The 17,148-nt window shown below is 42.6% G+C and overlaps 1 protein-coding gene across 1 annotated transcript in view; it reads right to left on the bottom strand.

Moving 5' to 3' along the window:
• Positions 1-92: 92 nt before the first annotated feature.
• zdhhc17 (zDHHC palmitoyltransferase 17) overlaps positions 93-17,148 on the bottom strand; it is a 33,668-nt gene continuing 16,612 nt past the window's right edge. The window contains exons 8-17 of the mRNA XM_085387551.1: positions 16,967-17,092; positions 15,708-15,850; positions 14,683-14,783; positions 6,782-6,906; positions 6,133-6,195; positions 5,942-6,035; positions 4,188-4,271; positions 3,929-4,086; positions 3,691-3,785; positions 93-2,858 (exon numbers count right to left, since the gene is read on the bottom strand). Of these exons, the coding sequence (XP_085243677.1) occupies positions 2,720-2,858; positions 3,691-3,785; positions 3,929-4,086; positions 4,188-4,271; positions 5,942-6,035; positions 6,133-6,195; positions 6,782-6,906; positions 14,683-14,783; positions 15,708-15,850; positions 16,967-17,092 (1,128 nt within the window). The 3' untranslated portion in view covers positions 93-2,719. The remainder of the gene's footprint in view (positions 2,859-3,690; positions 3,786-3,928; positions 4,087-4,187; positions 4,272-5,941; positions 6,036-6,132; positions 6,196-6,781; positions 6,907-14,682; positions 14,784-15,707; positions 15,851-16,966; positions 17,093-17,148) is intronic.

Raw genomic sequence — 17,148 nt, 5'->3', positions numbered from 1 at the left:
AAAGCCATTAAAACTGAACCATGCCCATATGTTTACATCTGAAGCGGAGTAACAGTGATGTCTGGAGGTGGGCAGAGAGGCACTGGATATGATTATGTGCTTTCTTTTTTTCTGCTTTTACTATCCCACATGGTGAAGGTGAGAGAGGCGGGGGAGGGGGGAGACAGAAGAGACTTTTTAGGCTGCTGGAAGAACTAGTGAGGACTGAGATGGCTTTGAATTCATGTCCTGTGTGAGCCTGAAGTGGTGAACCGCCCTAAAGAAAAACAAAAAACAAAACTAGCCTGCATATATCTATGTTCACTTAAAAGGCATTATTAGAACACAAGAGGCTAGTTACTGATATGAAATGTACAGCTGGGTCAGGGCCTTCTGACCATTAAAGCACACAAAACAAAGCTGCTGTGTGTCATGTTCTTAGGGCAGCAGTGACATCAGTGGTTAGTAAAGATGGAGGCTTGAAACATGTAATGATGACATAACCGTCCCCTTCTGATGATGCAAACACTAGGCTCAAAAGTTTCGGAGGCCTTTTATATAATATAACCTCCCTCTATCCTTAAAACTATTGCATGATCACATTTCAGCTTTTAAAAAACAGAACCAAAATAAAACAAAAATGGCATCTGCCTTAGTTCTCTAGTGTCTTTGCTTTACAATTTGTACATCCAGTGGTAATAACAAACCCAGCGGTATATAAGGTAGAAATAAAACAAACAAAAAATGGAACATTCAAATATATTACACGCTTGCACAGGGAGGGTCCCACTGGAAAGCTGGCGACCTGAAGGACAACTTTCACTAAATACACTGGATTTGAGAGAAAGAAACCTAAAAAAGGACAAATGAACAAAATGCAGAAAAGTACTTGCAAATACTTAACATTCACTATATACAGATACAGGGCTCGCTTGGCTGTCACCATGAAGAAGACGACGACGACAGGGGCGGCGACAGCCCGGCTGTCCCAAGCATCATACATGCAGTGGAGCTTCGTAAGAGTTAAAACGCCTATAGACAGCAGTGACGGACATCACTAAAAGCTACAGTCATACACTTGGAGTATAGTCACTCGAGTTTCTCCTTTTTCGGCTTGTTTGGAAGAAATCCCCCAAACGCGAGAAAAGAAAAAAAAGGTCCAGGAGCACTGTTGGGCTAACACTGATGAAAAGAAAAAGCAGAGGGAGATGATGTTTATGTACAGATGCACATTCTTGACATCTCAGGTCATCCTCCTGCTGCTGTGGAGCAGGCTGCGTGTGCGGGGGTCCGGACAGAAAGCGATGTGAGGCGGCCCGTCCTTTTCCTTCTGTGTAAACAATGGAAGCGTCGGCGTGAAGCTCTGCTTCTGTTCAGTAATGGCCAAAATTAAAAAAAAATTCAAACTTGAAAAAAAAAAATATCAGTGCAATAATGTAGGCAGACAAATGACACGACAAACAAATAAGACTGTACAGCTTCTGAAGAAAAACACGGAATGAAACCCTTGTAAACTCATCTGTCCTCCCGCTGCCTTCTCTTAAACTCTGCAGGTAATAAATACACTTGCTGTAGCCGCCTACAGGGGTTTGCAGGCAAGCTTCTCTGCCCTCCATCTTCTACAGCTACACGTACGCACGCCTTTTTTAACTCATAAAACCTACTCAGCTAAGTTGATCTGAAATGTAAAGATGATGTTGCTAGAACATAGTTACTTTCTCTATAAATAGCTTGAAAATAAATATACCTCACATAGTATCACATTGTCTGTAGGATCGTTTCTGTCACGTTTCTAGAGCGGTCGCCGCTGAAGGAGTCGTTCTCCGTGCGCTCCCAATCCTGCGTTCTTACTGCACAGCAACTACTCTGGGGTTAAACCCCTCCTATTCGCACTAAGCCTGTGTCTCGAGAGGAAAGCAGCTTTAACTCGAGCAGGTGAGAAGTGGGACTTCTGCAGCGGCTCCCTCTAACCAAACTCTCTCCTATGACAAGTTCAGCACTGGTTGGCAAATCATCAGCTGCGCTGGAAACTCATCACGGTGCAGAATAAAAACAAAAAACAAGACCTTAAAAGACATTCCCTTATTTCTATCATACTTTAAAACGATTTCTTGCTTTTTTTCATATACACGTATATATTTAAAAAAAAACAACTTTCTTTTATCTTTCACCACAGTTAGTTGTGACAGGAACGGCAGAGCGCCCGGACCAATCAGAAACAGACATGTACGGGGCACACGGACAGGGACACCATAAATAAGATATCGAGTGGGGGACGGGGAAAGAACAGCGTCGCCTCTTCGTGGCTCTACTTTTTCTGCAGTGTCGAGTCTCCGGATAGAAGAGCTTTTAAGTTTTGTAATTCCTCTCTCCTCGGCATTTGTGCCTGGCAGCAACGCACCGTCCAAAGAGCTCAGGAGAAGAGAGGAAGAGAGTTGGTCAGCGGCAAAGGTAGAGTAATAGTAGTAGTAATAGTAGTAAAGGTGGTGGTGGTGAAGGCCAGGGGGAGGGGGTGGGTGTGGTGTTGCCCCGTAACAGCATGCTAGTCCTGGCTGATTCTTTTTGTTGTTGTTTGATCGGTGAGGGAGAGATGGTCCAAAAAGCAGGTGCTCACAAGAACGCCATCACTCAGATATGCTCGCCAGAGGAGGGGTGGAGAGGGAGAGTGAGGGTCGTCCATTTATCCATCCACGCTCTGCTCACACTCCCCTTCCCTCTTCATCCTCTTACTCCTCCTCCTCTACACCAGCTGGTAGCCCGAGCCAGACGTCTGGTCGTATTCTATTGTGTACTGTGTGGTCCAGTCCACCGTGACGGGCCGGATCAGGCCGCAGCAGCGGATTTCAAAGAAATCTATGAGGTTTCTGATGCAGCCGTGACTACAGAGAGACATGAGAGGGGAATTAATGCTGCAAGCTTAAGCATTCTATACATACACATATAGCAGCCTGTTATCTGCCCTCTATTTATTCATTAATTTATTCAAACGTCTTTGCACTCTGCACCATTGCACGTATAAAAATGCTATACTGCTGTGTTAAGTACACTGAGACAAAAACAGAGCTTAATTCTTTCTCTGTGTACAAATACAGGCCAAAGAAATCTATACATCAGAAATTCAACCCTCCGAATTTAATACAATGATACATCTGAGTGAAATTACCTGCACTATCTAGTACTAATATCTAGTGTTCGACTATATGCCAGTACTGTTTAGAAATGTTTTTCCCCCTAAACTTAATCAGTTCAGTAAAGGTCCTGAATCTATTTAGCCTTATTTCAAATTGATGCATTTTCCTGTTATGGTACCAACTAACAACCAAAAATCTTTCACTTTTTTGAGGAAATTCAAAGCCGAGAAACTGACCTGAACAGCTGCTAATATTCCATTTTAGAAAGAAATCACTAAATAGAAAAAACCTGCTTCTGTTTTCTTGTTTTTCACTTTTTGACTTAAAAAATTTTGTGTTTCTCACCCTCAATAGTTTCTTTGGAAATAATATTTAAAATGATGCTTACACTGAAGTGAGTTTAAAAAAGACAACACCGCTGGGAGAAGTTGGTGTCGTTAAACTTTTAAGAATGTAAGAAAACCACAAACTCCCTTTTCCCCTCACTGTGCAGAAGCATCCTCTGCTCCAAAGCTGGATGAGACAATGGTTTAACCTCAGCTGCAGCTTCAGTGAGCTGGTGAGAATGAAGGTCGCTTACTTAAAGGGGCTCTCGATGGAGGTGGCTGTAACTTTAAAGTGCTTGTATCTCCGAGCGTTCATCCTCTCGTTGGTGGTGATTCCGAGAGCGGCGATCTACAAGATGTCAGAGCAAAGAGGTGAGCCGCAATGTAGCACGTAACTCGCTACTGAGAGTCAAAGCGATTACAGCTGTTCTCACTTATATCACAACAACACCTCTCTGCTTTTTCCGATGTAAACTTGGCGTAAACTCGTACCTGATAGAGCTGACACATGATGAGCACGGCCACCCACATGAAGTGGAAGACACTGTTGAGGAACATCCAGAACATCCAAGGGGAGCAGGAGGCGATCTGTGTCAGATAGAGCCAGAAACCATCCTTGGCGTAACTGGTGGCGCAGTGGATCCTCCAGTCTGATTGGGGGAGGAGCGAGGGAGAATCAAAGGCGTTAGCAGAGAAACAGGAGTGGCGTGAGAAATGAGCAACATTTTTAAAAGCGGTATGTTCTGCTTACAGGAGATACAGCCGTACATCATCCAGCAGATCATGCAGAGCAGGAAGAAGAGGTAACCCATGAAGTAGCGGTGATTCCCACTTCCTGTACACAAGAAGCAAGTGTCCTAATGTCACAGCGATACACGTCCAGTTCTCAGTTTAATTGTTTGAACAGAACTGAAGGTTAGACAACAGAGAAATGCAGAAGTAATTCCCATCATTCATTAATGCAGTGCTTCAAGTTAAGAACATGATTACTTGATTTGAGCTTCTCCCTTAAAACTCTGCCCTGTCACTCGAATAATCGCTGCTCATGCACACGTGGCTCTGTTCTTCCCCAAACCTGCACCTTTACTTTCACCCGCACTTCCTGTGCTCCAGGTTAAGCTCTCTTTCTTCTCCGAGCATCAAGTTCCTGGTTGGACTCGTGCTGTGCTGGACAATAAAGAGCATTCTGATCCACTTGACTCTCTCTGAAATGAAGATGGACTGTATCTCTGTAGATAACAGTCTTGACATCAACTCTAACCCAGACTTTTGCCAAATACTGGACTCTGACTCTCTACAGAGATCAAGGAAACTTTGGCATGTGCTACACAAAAAATATCAGCTGTTCATCCTTTTCTCTTGAAGTTCAGCTACATTTTTACTGAAGGTTTTGCACACATATCTGCAGGTTTTAACAAGTTAAATGTTGTTAAAATACTTCTTAACAACTTTAAAATGTGGATGGATGGACCAGCAGAGACACGGTGCATCATCTGATTGCTTTTATACATTTTCAACCTACATGTATACCATCCTGAGTGTCTGTGCATGAAATGTCCATGAGAATCACATATTTGAGTAGGACAGGCTTTAAAATAACCTTAAATAACTATTCCAGTGTTCAGAGAGATGGGGCCAAAAGCAGAGCTTGACATTACTGGTTACATTTGTTTAATCAAAATATTGAATTCTTTCACTTCAGGATTTAAGGACCCAGTTTTATTGTGCAGGAAAACATTCATTAACTTGGGGGTATGCAGGCATGTTGTATGATTTGTTACGCTACAGTTGCGCAGCAGTTTCTGGGTAAAAATACAATATTTTAATATTAGTAATATTCAGTTCAGTGTATATAATTGTATTGACTGGGTTTATGAGCTCTGTGGTGCCAGCAGGCTGAGAGGACTGTCAGGAGGAGGGACCTGCTGTTTGTTCAGACTGTTTCCTCACTTTCAAAGCTTCATTCTGACCGCATGCTTTCAAAGTGTTACAAGCCCTCTGCCACGCCTTCCTTCCCCTATTATCTACACACTGCTTTCACACCACAATCCTCAGCACACATACTTCCCATTAGCACTTCATTTTAAGGCTGGTTTGCTTTGTGCTCCTCTTCATTTCCTGCACCCTGTCATTAAACCATTCGTCATTGTTGCCTCGACTCTTTGTTTTTACAGGTTCTTTACTTTCTATGACAAATTATTACCTGCTTGTTTATTTGTCTTAGTGGCTGTGCATTAACTCTAACCTTAAGGCGATCTACACTACGGCCCTGCTAGTGTTCCCCGACGTGGCAGTAAAAACCTATATACACTAATTTGCCTCTCTGTTGTGCGGCAGCAGAGTAAATTGAAAGCAGAGCCTTCAGTCAGAACAGCTTCGCTGTAGCTTTTATAAAACACAATGAAAAAAGACAGCTGTGAATGTGGGGAGGAAAAACATGAGCTCTTTGGAAGTGCGTGTGCTGTTGTGATCCTCGTAAATCTGCAGTGCTGGTTCTTAACGTACCCACACAGTTCCCCACCCAGGGACAGTGGTGGTCAAACTTGGCAATGCAGCGGTTGCACACGGCGCAGTGTTTGGACCGAATGGGCTTCCGTATCTGCGGGGAAAAACAAATGATACGTCTTTAGCGTTATCTGTTTTGCTGGAAGTTACAGATGCTTGGGGGCAAAAACAAACAAACAAAAGAGTTTTACCAAACAGGTGCTGCAGAATATGCTCAGATCCAGGCTGCCTGTCTCTGCAAGCTCCACAATTGTCTGGGGAGGTTAAAAAAAAAAGAGAAAGAGAGAGAGAATGAAAACCCTAGAAATTCATCTTTGGCATTGCAACACAAGACCAAGCTGAGGCTGAAAGCTCACACTGGAAGCTTGGCTGACTCACAGTGAATTGGGACAAAGGCTTGTATGAATTGAAGATCTCAATTCAATTTCAATGCCTTTCTTTTTACGGCCCAGTTCCTGCGTTAGCTAATGTTGTTCCTCTTGTGTTTTATCAGCTTGCTTTAACAACAAATCTCAAAGTAAATAAATCCAAAATTCGACATCAAAGGACAGCAAGAGTTGGACGGGGATCCTCCACAGGGAACAGAGGGCTCCGTAGCCTTTGTTCTGAGGTGACTGCCCAGCCGCTGCACTGTGCTAACAATGCAGGGTAAATTTAGCTCTCATCAATCACAGGATGGGGATGTGGGGCCCGATAACAAGAAGAGCCTCTGTTGTCTCCTATTAGTGTGTGATAATGAGAGGAAGAGAGACATTAGCCCTCATGCCAGCATACACCAACACGTCAAAACAAGAACAGCCTCTCTGTGAAATACACCCCCGAAAAATTAACAGGTTTTACCTTTTTCTTCTGCTCCTCGGATGCTTTGATGATTCCTGGATCAGACTTCCAGGATTTACCAAAGTTGTAGAACAGAGCCAGGGTGTTAATGAGGAAGGGCACGTGGACGGTGGCAAAGGGGAGATGTGCATGAGGTCAAGGAAGAAGACAGGATTCCATTTGTTACTTTAACGGTGAGCTCCTCGGTTTAAACCAGTGTAACAGCCCCGGTGGCCGATGCAAGGCGATAAGAAACAGCATCGTGCTTCAGCCACGTCTAGACACATTTATCTTGTTGGAGATGTAACACTTTATCAGCAAACTGTTTGAAACCCATTCTAAGCTGGGAATGTTTCACATTCCTGAGTTATAAGAGAAGCAGCGTGGAATTTACTTTCCCTGGAAACTACTGCATTATTGTGCAAGAGAATAGAAACACCCGGCCCGATCTGTTGCTTCAGGAAGTGTTACTACACTGACGGCAGCTTGAGTTAGACTTTCTCTCGTCATAGCAGCTTGACTACGAGGTGAACTGTGACGCAGGGAGCAGCTCTGTCTCATCTCCACCCACCCAAGCTAAAGAGGGAGCGTCAGCCTGTCAAAGCAGCTCGTAGCAGCTTCTGATTTAAACAGTTAATGTATTTCACAGAGAATCAGAGTTATTACATAACTGAGTTAACACATCCATCTAAGAGCATGTAAGGCCAGTTCATCATAACAGAGATGCTCTATTCCTCGGCGAATACGCAAATCAGCAGCCTGTTTCACGGTCCTGTGTTTACCCGTAGACAGTGTGCGCTGTGCCAGCTTTTGGCTGCAGTCTAAGTCAGCTTTGCAGGTGTGCATGACTCAGCTGAATCCCAGAGAAAACAGCAGAGTCACACTGTGAAGTCCAAACTGCCAAATACTCACCTCTGTGTCTGAGAAAAACCTGGAGTGACATGCAGATGTGAAAAAGTACCAGAAAATTCAGACCAACACTAAAGCATGAAGCAGAAAGTGATTCAACAAACTACAGCCACGTGATTTTCAGTCTATAGATATAAACACTCTTTCATAGCAGCTGGTTTAATTGGTGTAACTGGCCTCACACTAGTGACTGTGATGCCCATCAACAGCACATTAACTGTGCTCAACATCACGGTGATCCTTCTAAAAGGTGGCAAATGTGTTGCATTTATGTGCTGAGATCATATTCGGGAAATTGAAACATCTGAACTGATTCTAACTCAAGTGTACTATAATCCAAACGTACAGGGATCCTAGATTTGGTATTTAGCTGATTTCCACAATAAAGTATCAGTCTGTTAAGGCATCCAGAAAGAAGAGATTCTATAACCAATAACATAGTTTTGCTAACTATTTGTTCAACATCTTAGTTTACAGTAACTGCTGACTAGAAAGAAAGCTTCTTTTGGCTGTTCCTTTATTCACAGGGGGTCACCACAGAGGGTGGACCACCGTGTTTGATTTGGCAGATGCCCTTCCTGCCATAACCTCCAAGAGATCTGTCACCACCCGGGACCAAACACAGGATCGTTTGGTTGTTGGGTTAAGGTGTATACTACTATATGATGGCGCCACTAATATCTGGTAAAATTAGTTAACTTCATGACCACAGCTGCACTGAGGCTGATGGGAACACTTGGAGTTGTGCAGGTATGTAGCCATCTACCAAGATCTGAACCTGAAAATGAGCAGAGAGGAGCCTGAACGCCTGAAGGATATTTAATATGTATCAAGGATTTCATGTGAGCCTCACACTGATGCCCGGAAAAGTCAAAGCATCAGCAAAGTCGCCAGGATACATCACAGAACTATTGCACTTTCAAAAGTGCCTACATTCTTTCTAGAGGCCAGCAGGGGGCGACTCTTCTGGCTGTAAAAACATACTTAAGTGCAGAGAATGACCTTATGACCTTAATAAAGATTTTCCTAAATAGTTTATGGTCCAAATCATTTTCTGTTTACACTAAAGCAATAAAGTAGCGGTGAATTTTCAGCTGACATGCTGTGGGTGAAAATTCACCGCTGTGCGAGCATTGCTCAGTTTCTCAGTCAGAACTACCCCCTGGCTTGGTCAGAATCCCCTATTTCAAAATCTCAAACTTGACTGAAAAACAATAATTTAATTTGCAATTGATCCAAAAGTTGGTACATGAAATATGGACCGAACAGAGAACAGCAGTTCTAGCCACAAGCTAGGCCTTTTAACCAGAAGAGAGAGCTTGGCCTTTTTACTGGCCTTCAAAAAAAGCACATGTTTATTGTAACCATCTAAGCTGTATCATCTTCTGACTCAAATAGTGGCTACAGTTGCACAACCTGATCCTTTTTTTTAAAAAATTAAGTGTTGGACACAGAGGATGCACACAAACATTTCATGCTTAACTCTGGAATCTTCTGTCAAAAAAAGCTGCATGTAAAAAAGAGACGTGACAGGTTACACCAAACCTCCTAACTGACAACACTGAAGCGGCAATAAGGGTTCAGGATAACAGAGATCAGCAGCAAATCACTATTGTAAGCAGCTATGAAGAAGCACTATGACCACTGTGGTTTTTGTTGGTGAGAAAAACCCTCCAGCACCTTCATGACTGCACTGACTAAGTGATAGAGGCCTATACATCCCTTAGAGCACATTGATCTTCATAAGTGTCTCTGTAAAGACCTGGGTGCTGATACTGCGCCCGCTCAGATGACCCGCTAAGTTAAACACTCCCTGAACCATATAATTGGTCTACTAACTCAATGACTAGTGGAGATGCTGAAGAAGGGCCGGTGATCAATGCCAATCCTCAGACAAATGGGTCTCAATGCTTCCTTGGGGAGTGATGGTCAGCATGTCCCCACAGCAGCCATTTTTCTTTAGAAGGCCTCGGCGGTGGAAAGGCAGCTGACACAGAGTCATACATGTCACTAATGACAGCATGCAGAGGATGTATAATTAAGCAAGTGCAGGATAAATGGTGCATAGTCATACTGATTAAACAAGAATCTGCATGAAGTCTCTATACTCTCCTTCCATTTCAATGCCATATTTGAACCATTTTCAGACATTCACCTGCTTGAAACCCACTTAGGAGAAACGTCTTCCCTTCTTTTCCTTCTTAGTACTGAGGGAAATATGATCCAAGTCTGGAAAAGACTTAAACGTGCTCTTACAGAGCTCCACCCACGTCACTTGATCCCATTTCAACAGCAGGCCTGAGAACAATAATGGACTCACAACGGCAGAAAGTGGGTCAGAACTCTTAGTTTAAACCTGGGAGGAAGAAGAAAGGTGTGCAACGTGTCTGTCAAACTCTTTCTGTCCAATTCTGTGCATTAATATTTTGACTGCCTGCTTATTACAAGTCTGTGTGAATCTGTGGATTTCCCCACAGCATCAGGTGGGTGGGGGTGGTGGGACGTCAAAGTTCAAAACAAGTCCATCTGAGCTGCAGGCATGCATGAAGCTGGGGAGTCGTCCAACCTCCAGTGCAGGGCCTCAGTGCGCAATTTGTTTAACCGGGCCCTGCAGGGTCAGAGAGGGTAAGCCAATGCCTCCCCTGACAGCACAGTCTGGAGAATACAAAGAGGACATTCGAGTATGCCTTAAACAAAGTGCTAGATAGAGCTGGAACAACTTTCTGACAAGCATATGGGTGAGGGACGAGATGAGTCACCCATCGATGTTAAACTCATTTTTTGGAAAATCTGAATTGATCTCCGTCCACCACAGTTGCATAAATAACAGGAATAAGAGCTGGGTGAAGCAAGACATGCAGTCAGTGGAGTGAAGACATGATGGAAATATGACATTTTCACATTGATATACTGTATATCAGCTGCTATTTTCTGCCTCTAGCAACACAAAAATGTCACACTAAATGGACTTTATGGTTGATCTGGTTTATTTTGAAGCCTGCTTTCATTAAACTTTCTTCCTCAAATATGGAGATGAATGTCTACTTGTACCCCTTTTTGTGCATTAAAAAGACTGAACACAATGAAATTGTTAGAAAGTCCAGGAAAGAGTGGCTAAAACTGTGGCTGTTAGTCTCTTATAGCAGCAAGCGCTTATGGCAAGCTTTAGAGAAAACATTCGAGAGATGCTTTGAGTAGCTTTAAACACTTTTACACATGTGGGCAAACAATACATCCAGCTCATCCTTAATCTTAATTTTCTTTTAGCTAACAGCATCAGAGAAATGCTTACTTAAAACCTTTCTGTGTCTCCTGCTGTTGCTATGCAGGAGTGTAAACAGTGACATTACATTTATCATTAAGTTCTAGTTATAAATGATGGTAAATGGACTTGTTCTTATATAGCGCTCATCTACTCTGAGCACTCAAAGCGCTTCATACAACTTTATACAATTCCTTCACCCAATCACACCCATTCACACAAGCACTTTTTCTAAACTGTTAAGTGCTTACTGTCTAACATTCATACACAGAGCAACATGGGGTTAGTATCTTGCCCAAGGATATTTGGGATCGAACCACCAGCCTTCCGGTTAGTAGCTGATCTGCTCTACCACCTGAGCTACAGCCACCCAGTGTTGTCGAGAGCACACCACTTCATTTCCATAAATGAGATTAGAAACATTCTGAGTACTAATGTATAAAACAAGCAGTCGACTTGACAACTGGGTGACAGGCTGACCGGTTTCCAGCAGACATGCCACACTCTGCAGCGCTGCACAAGAAAAGCTGACCTGCCTACACACTCTGGGACATGAATCAGCATGCCCTTCAACTGAATAAGCAGAAGAGACCTCTCACTGCATGCAGATTTATGGTTAAATCTGAAATCTTTCAAAGGGCTTATTTTGGTAAATGATTCATGTGCAAACACAATGTATCACCAGCAAACCTTTGCTCTTTTTCAAGATGAATGCACACATGCTAAGCTGGCAGCTCAAGAGCTTGTCTGCTGCTCTAATAGAGCTGTCTCAGCAATATATGGTCAATGCAATCGAAGTGCACCAAACATGCGTGAGAAATCTGCCGAGGACACCAGCAGCATTTAAAAAAAATAACCAAAACGATCTTCAGAGCAGCGTTATCTTTTTCAACAAACTCAGGCCAAAGGTATCCTGCTCTCGCTTCCCATTAGGGGAGCAACGAGGCAGAAAATTAAATGCCGTCCACAAACGAGACCTCTGCTTTCATTTCCTGTAATTAGCAGCTTCGGAACAGAAAGCCAATTCTTTCACTGATTTAAAAAAAAAAGCAGCAGTGCTGGGAGCAACAGGCACTCGCTCTGTTAGCCTTCACCTACCAGCTGCTACACTACACGCTCTCACAAATATTAACACAGCTGCAGAAAACTAAAGAGCTCCTTCATTTAGACACGCTCGAGCTTTATGGTTCCACTTGTTTCATGTATTTTCAATCAGCTCCTTCTGCTCTTTGCATAAACATCTCTCTCCTCTGACCGCACCTTTATTCCAACTTACTGCTCTGTAACCTGCTCACACAAGCAATTTTCCTGCTAATCTTTAGTTAGCGTCTGCCAAAAGTATAAGCTTTATTCTACAGGGTGGGCCATTTGTATGGATACACCGTAATAACATGGGAATGGTTGGTGATATTAAAGTCCTGTTTGTGGCACATTAGTATATGTGAGGGGGCAAACTCCTCAAGATGGGTGGTGACCATGGTGGCCATTTAGAAGTCGGCCATCTTGGATACAACTTTTGTTTTTTCAATAGGTAGAGGGCCATGTGACACATCAAACTTATTGGTAATGTCACAAGAAAAACAATGGTGTGCTTGGTTTCAACGTAACTTTATTCTTTAATGATTTATTTACAGGTTACTCTTTGTTCACAGCCATTGACATGTCGAAGAGGTTAACACGTGAGGAGCGGACCGAAATCGTGTTGATATCCGGTGAACGCAGTAACCGGGTCATTGCAGCAGATTTCAATGCAAGACACCCTACGAGACCACCCACCTCCCATGCTACAGTCAGCAAACTGCTTGCTAAGTTTCGTGAAACTGGTTCAGTGTTGGATTTGCCAAAATGTGGACGCAAGAAAACTGTCACTAATGAAGAAACATCAGATTTTGTTCAGTGATGAGGCAAACTTTTATGTGAATGGTGAAGTTAACAAACAAAACCACCGCTATTGGTCTGACACTAACCCACATTGGATGGATCCCTCCAAGACTGTTGGAACAACAAAAGTGATGGTTTGGTGTGGTATATGGGGTACAACGATAGTGGGTCCATTCTTCATCAATGGAAACCTCAAGGCCACTGGATGTTTGAAATTGCTACATGATGATGTGTTTCCCTCTTTATGCACTGAAGCTGGCACGTTCCCTGAGTTTTTCCAGCAAGATGGTGCACCACCACATTATGGGTGCAGGTCCGAGCATTCCTAGATGAACAGTTTCCTGGAAAGTGGATTGGTCGTCGTGGGCCAGTTGAATGGCCCCAAGGTCTCCAGATCTGACCCACTTAGACTTTTATCTTTGGGGTCAGCTGAAGGCAATTGTCTATGGTGTGAAGATACGAGATGTGCAGCACCTGAAACTACGGATACTGGATGCCTGTGCTGGCATTTCTCCTGCAGTGTTACTATCAGTGTGTGAAGAGTGGGAGAAGAGGGTTGCACTGACAATCCAACACAATGGGCAGCACATTGAACACATTTTATAAGTGGTCAGAAACTTGTAAATAACTCATGAAAGAATAAAGTTACGTTGAAAGCAAGCACACCATTGTTTTTCTTCTGACATTACCAATAAGTTTGATGTGTCACATGGCCCTCTTCCTATTGAAGAAACAAAAGTTGTATCCAAGATGGCCGACTTCTAAATGGCCACCATGGTCACCGCCCATCTTGAGGAGTTTGCCCCCTCACATATACTAATGTGCCACAAACAGGACTTTAATATCACCAACCATTCCCATTTTATTACGGTGTATCCATACAAATGGCCCACCCTGTACAAGATTCTCCACACCCAGCAATCACATTTACAAAACATGTACTCGTATTTATGACTGATTCATGAAAGGGTCTTTGTAGCATGACTTATCCGTAAATCAAGATTAAAGATACTGCTTTAACATATAAGTGAACTAACCCCAAAAATGTGGACAATAATTTTTACAGTTAAATGATGTGTCACACACACAAGTCCAAGAAAAATATGACAGCGGTGGGCTGAAAAGAGCTTCACAAGAAGCTAACTGATCGCCTTTTTTAACAAATAGATCAGCAGTTGATGCTGAGGAATTCGTCAAGCTGAATCCTCAGAGACAATTTTTTAAATCTTTTAGTGCTTGTTCAAAGCAGCAGCCACAGTGCTGATAATAAAGCAGAGTCAAACACTGAATCCCCACATTGCAAGTCTCTCTCTCTGCAAAAGACTCTTAAATCAGCTAAAGTCCAAAACTACACACGAGTTAATTCAACATAACCGTTCATGGAAAGTTTTCTGTTTGAGACCATCTCCAAATAATATCACAGCTTTCTGCTCCAAAAACAGTTTTTACACTTTTTTTGCACAGATATTGTGAGTGATACTAAATTTTCCTCAGAGAGAGTAAAGACTGATGTCCTCGCACAGCGGCTCATCACAGAAAGTGTTTCTAGAAGTGTTTTTAACTCCAGACCATGAAAGCATCGACATTATTTTATTACATTTCTGTTTTTTGGCTTTAGACAGCTGTTTGAATCACTCCCATTTACTCTCTTTTGTCACTGTCAACAATGTCACAGTGATGACCTATCAGGTTTCCAGTTTTACTGAGCTTTGTTTTTACCCTTCTTACAAAAATTGCTAATTTCATCTTCCTGAATATGTTCTCAGTGAGCATGACCTGTAAAGGCAGGCTGTCTTGGTGCTCTAATTTCAGTTCCTTTGATATTTTGTGCATTGGGTAGTGTGGAGTCCACGAAAAACCAAAAGGATATCATTCCAGAACCAATAAAACCAGGTGGTGTACATCCAAAACTTGGTCGCCAGGTAGATTCCCAGAGGGAGAGCGCTGTGCATGGAGTGGTCAAAAAAAGCCCTACAGAGAGAGAAGAGAAGCTGTTTAGCAGTAGGCGGCACTACCTCACTACACTTTCCATGAATGCTATTTGTGCAAACTTTTAACACATCAGCGTGATGCATTCACTGTTGCTAGACTGAATGACACATTTAACCCTGCTCTTTTGACCACATATGGACTCAAGGAAGTATGACGCTTCATCTCTCTGTGCTGCAGTCAAACAGCTGCAAAAATACACGAAGCCATTAGCTGATGACAAACTGCAGCTTGACTCAACAGCATTTACTCACACGACTATTTGTTAAACCAAGTAAGAATTCCAAGATTGTCAGTAAATATGAAGCTGACACCATGGATGATGAATGTTATTGTAGCCAGAGAGCTAACTGCAAGGCACAGTGAATCCTACCAACAGGCCCAGATGGTGGTGGTAATGGGGATCAAACAATGAGTAACATAGTGTCTGTGTGTACGGAGAAGGGGCCGAGCGTTTGAAAAAGGATGAGACAGAGATGAATCTGTGTCAAGTTGTGATTCTGTTCTGTTCATGTGCAGTGTGACGACACTTGGGTGTGCGCGATGGTCACACTAAACTCTACAGACAGATTTTTCCTCATCCTAGTGCAACACACATTTCTATCTGATTATTAAAAATGACACATCCTTGTCAGGTGTTTGACTGAGTGCGAATCTTTTGGCAGCTAACAATGTTTCCTGTGGTGTGAAAAACTAAAAGCACAACAGAAACATTTATGAGCAAAAAAAAAACCAGTTAGACTTTTTCTCTTAAATCCACCTCATGTGAACTCCAGTTCAACTGCTACACTTGAGATCTAATCAACCAACATTTAAATGCACAAAATTACCTAATGATAACAAATGTGCTAAATATGATGTAATAATCTCTTTAGTAATCTCTGTACTGTTGTGATTGAGACATACTTGGAGAGGAACTGCACTGCAACCCAGACACCGGCGTACATGACGCCCTTTATCAGCCAGGAGTCGATGTCCAGGTCAGCGATGAAACCAACTAACCAGATGACCACGAAGGGCGTTCCCAGCATCACCTTCTGCCTGAACTCCTGGAGGAGCAGAGACACGTGGACAGGACAATGAGGGGGAGGGAGAAATGGTAAGTTTGACTTTTCTGACAGATGCCATGATTTCAAAGTGTATTTTTCAATTAACTGTCTGTTTATACCACTCAAAGCTGTAAGCCCTTTGACCCTCTCCTTGATAGTTGATGTTGACAAAAATGCACAAGACCTTTTGATCCTGGGTTGCGTAATGAATCCATATTGATAGCCTGACCAGATTTTTTTAATCTCCATTGATATTTTCCATAACTTTAAAGCTTTTTAGACCAGAAGGTAAAAAAAAAAAAAAAAAAAAAGGTTTCCATGGCAAATATCTCAATTTCAAGCAGCAATTTAATCAATTTAGCTGCATTCCACAACTAAACCTACAACTAAAGCTCACTACAGCACACAGCCTGAAACTAAAGGCTGCACTAATGTGGACACCCCAAAATGGGATGGTGAGTTTATCTTCTACTTCTCAAATCTATAAACATATTCAGTTTGTTTGTGTTCTAGATTTCTGTCTAATTTACCTTAATTAGCTAAGAGTATCCAGGGAGACAGACAGAAAGATGGAAACAGAAAAATGAAAGCAGAGTTCAAACAGAATTTTAAGCACTGTTAATAACTACTGTTCTAAAAAATCTCTTGAGAGAAAGGGGAAAAAAGTCTGTATCTTCTATGAGAGTGGGAATTATTAACCACAGACATAGGTCACTCTGGCTTTAACGCCCACTTAACACATCCCACATTCAAGCATTCAGGCTCAGTCAAGCTCAGACTTTGATCAGAAAAAGGTTCTTTATCACGATGGAAGTGAATGACCATGATGACGCATCATAACAGATCTGACTCTCTGGCAACTGCAGACATGCTGTGGCAGTGCAGAAAGAGGCTAAGCCTGAGCAGGCTGGTCTGAGCATGTCTGTTGGAAATGAAAAGATGAAAGAGCTTTAATGGCAAAGTTTAGACAGCTGGACCTGATTTTATTCTTCAAATGCAACTTGGACTGCTACATAATGATAATCGTTTTTTGTGTAGCATTGATGTTGTGCCTTTCACTTATTTACAAAGCCTCTGCGCTTGGTTTCTGGCTAGCGTAACCATGTCTGTTTCTACCTTGTCCATCTTCAGTCTCTTCAGGTAGGACGGGCTGTCGTAGCCTTTGGCCTGCCGTGCTTCCTGTAAGTGATTGATCATCCAAACGTTCTTCCTTTGCTTGGCAAGATCCAGTGGTGTTTCCCCCTGAAAAATAATAAAAAGAACAGCTGCTGCATACATTTAAAAGACATATTTTAGCT

Source organism: Rhamphochromis longiceps, linkage group LG17, assembly GCF_057381845.1.
Source record: "Rhamphochromis longiceps isolate RC_006_pf linkage group LG17, R_longiceps_female_GT1.1, whole genome shotgun sequence".
NCBI lineage: Eukaryota > Metazoa > Chordata > Actinopteri > Cichliformes > Cichlidae > Rhamphochromis > Rhamphochromis longiceps.
Note: the sequence above shows the minus strand (reverse complement) of the source record. Positions and strands in the feature narration are given on the sequence as shown.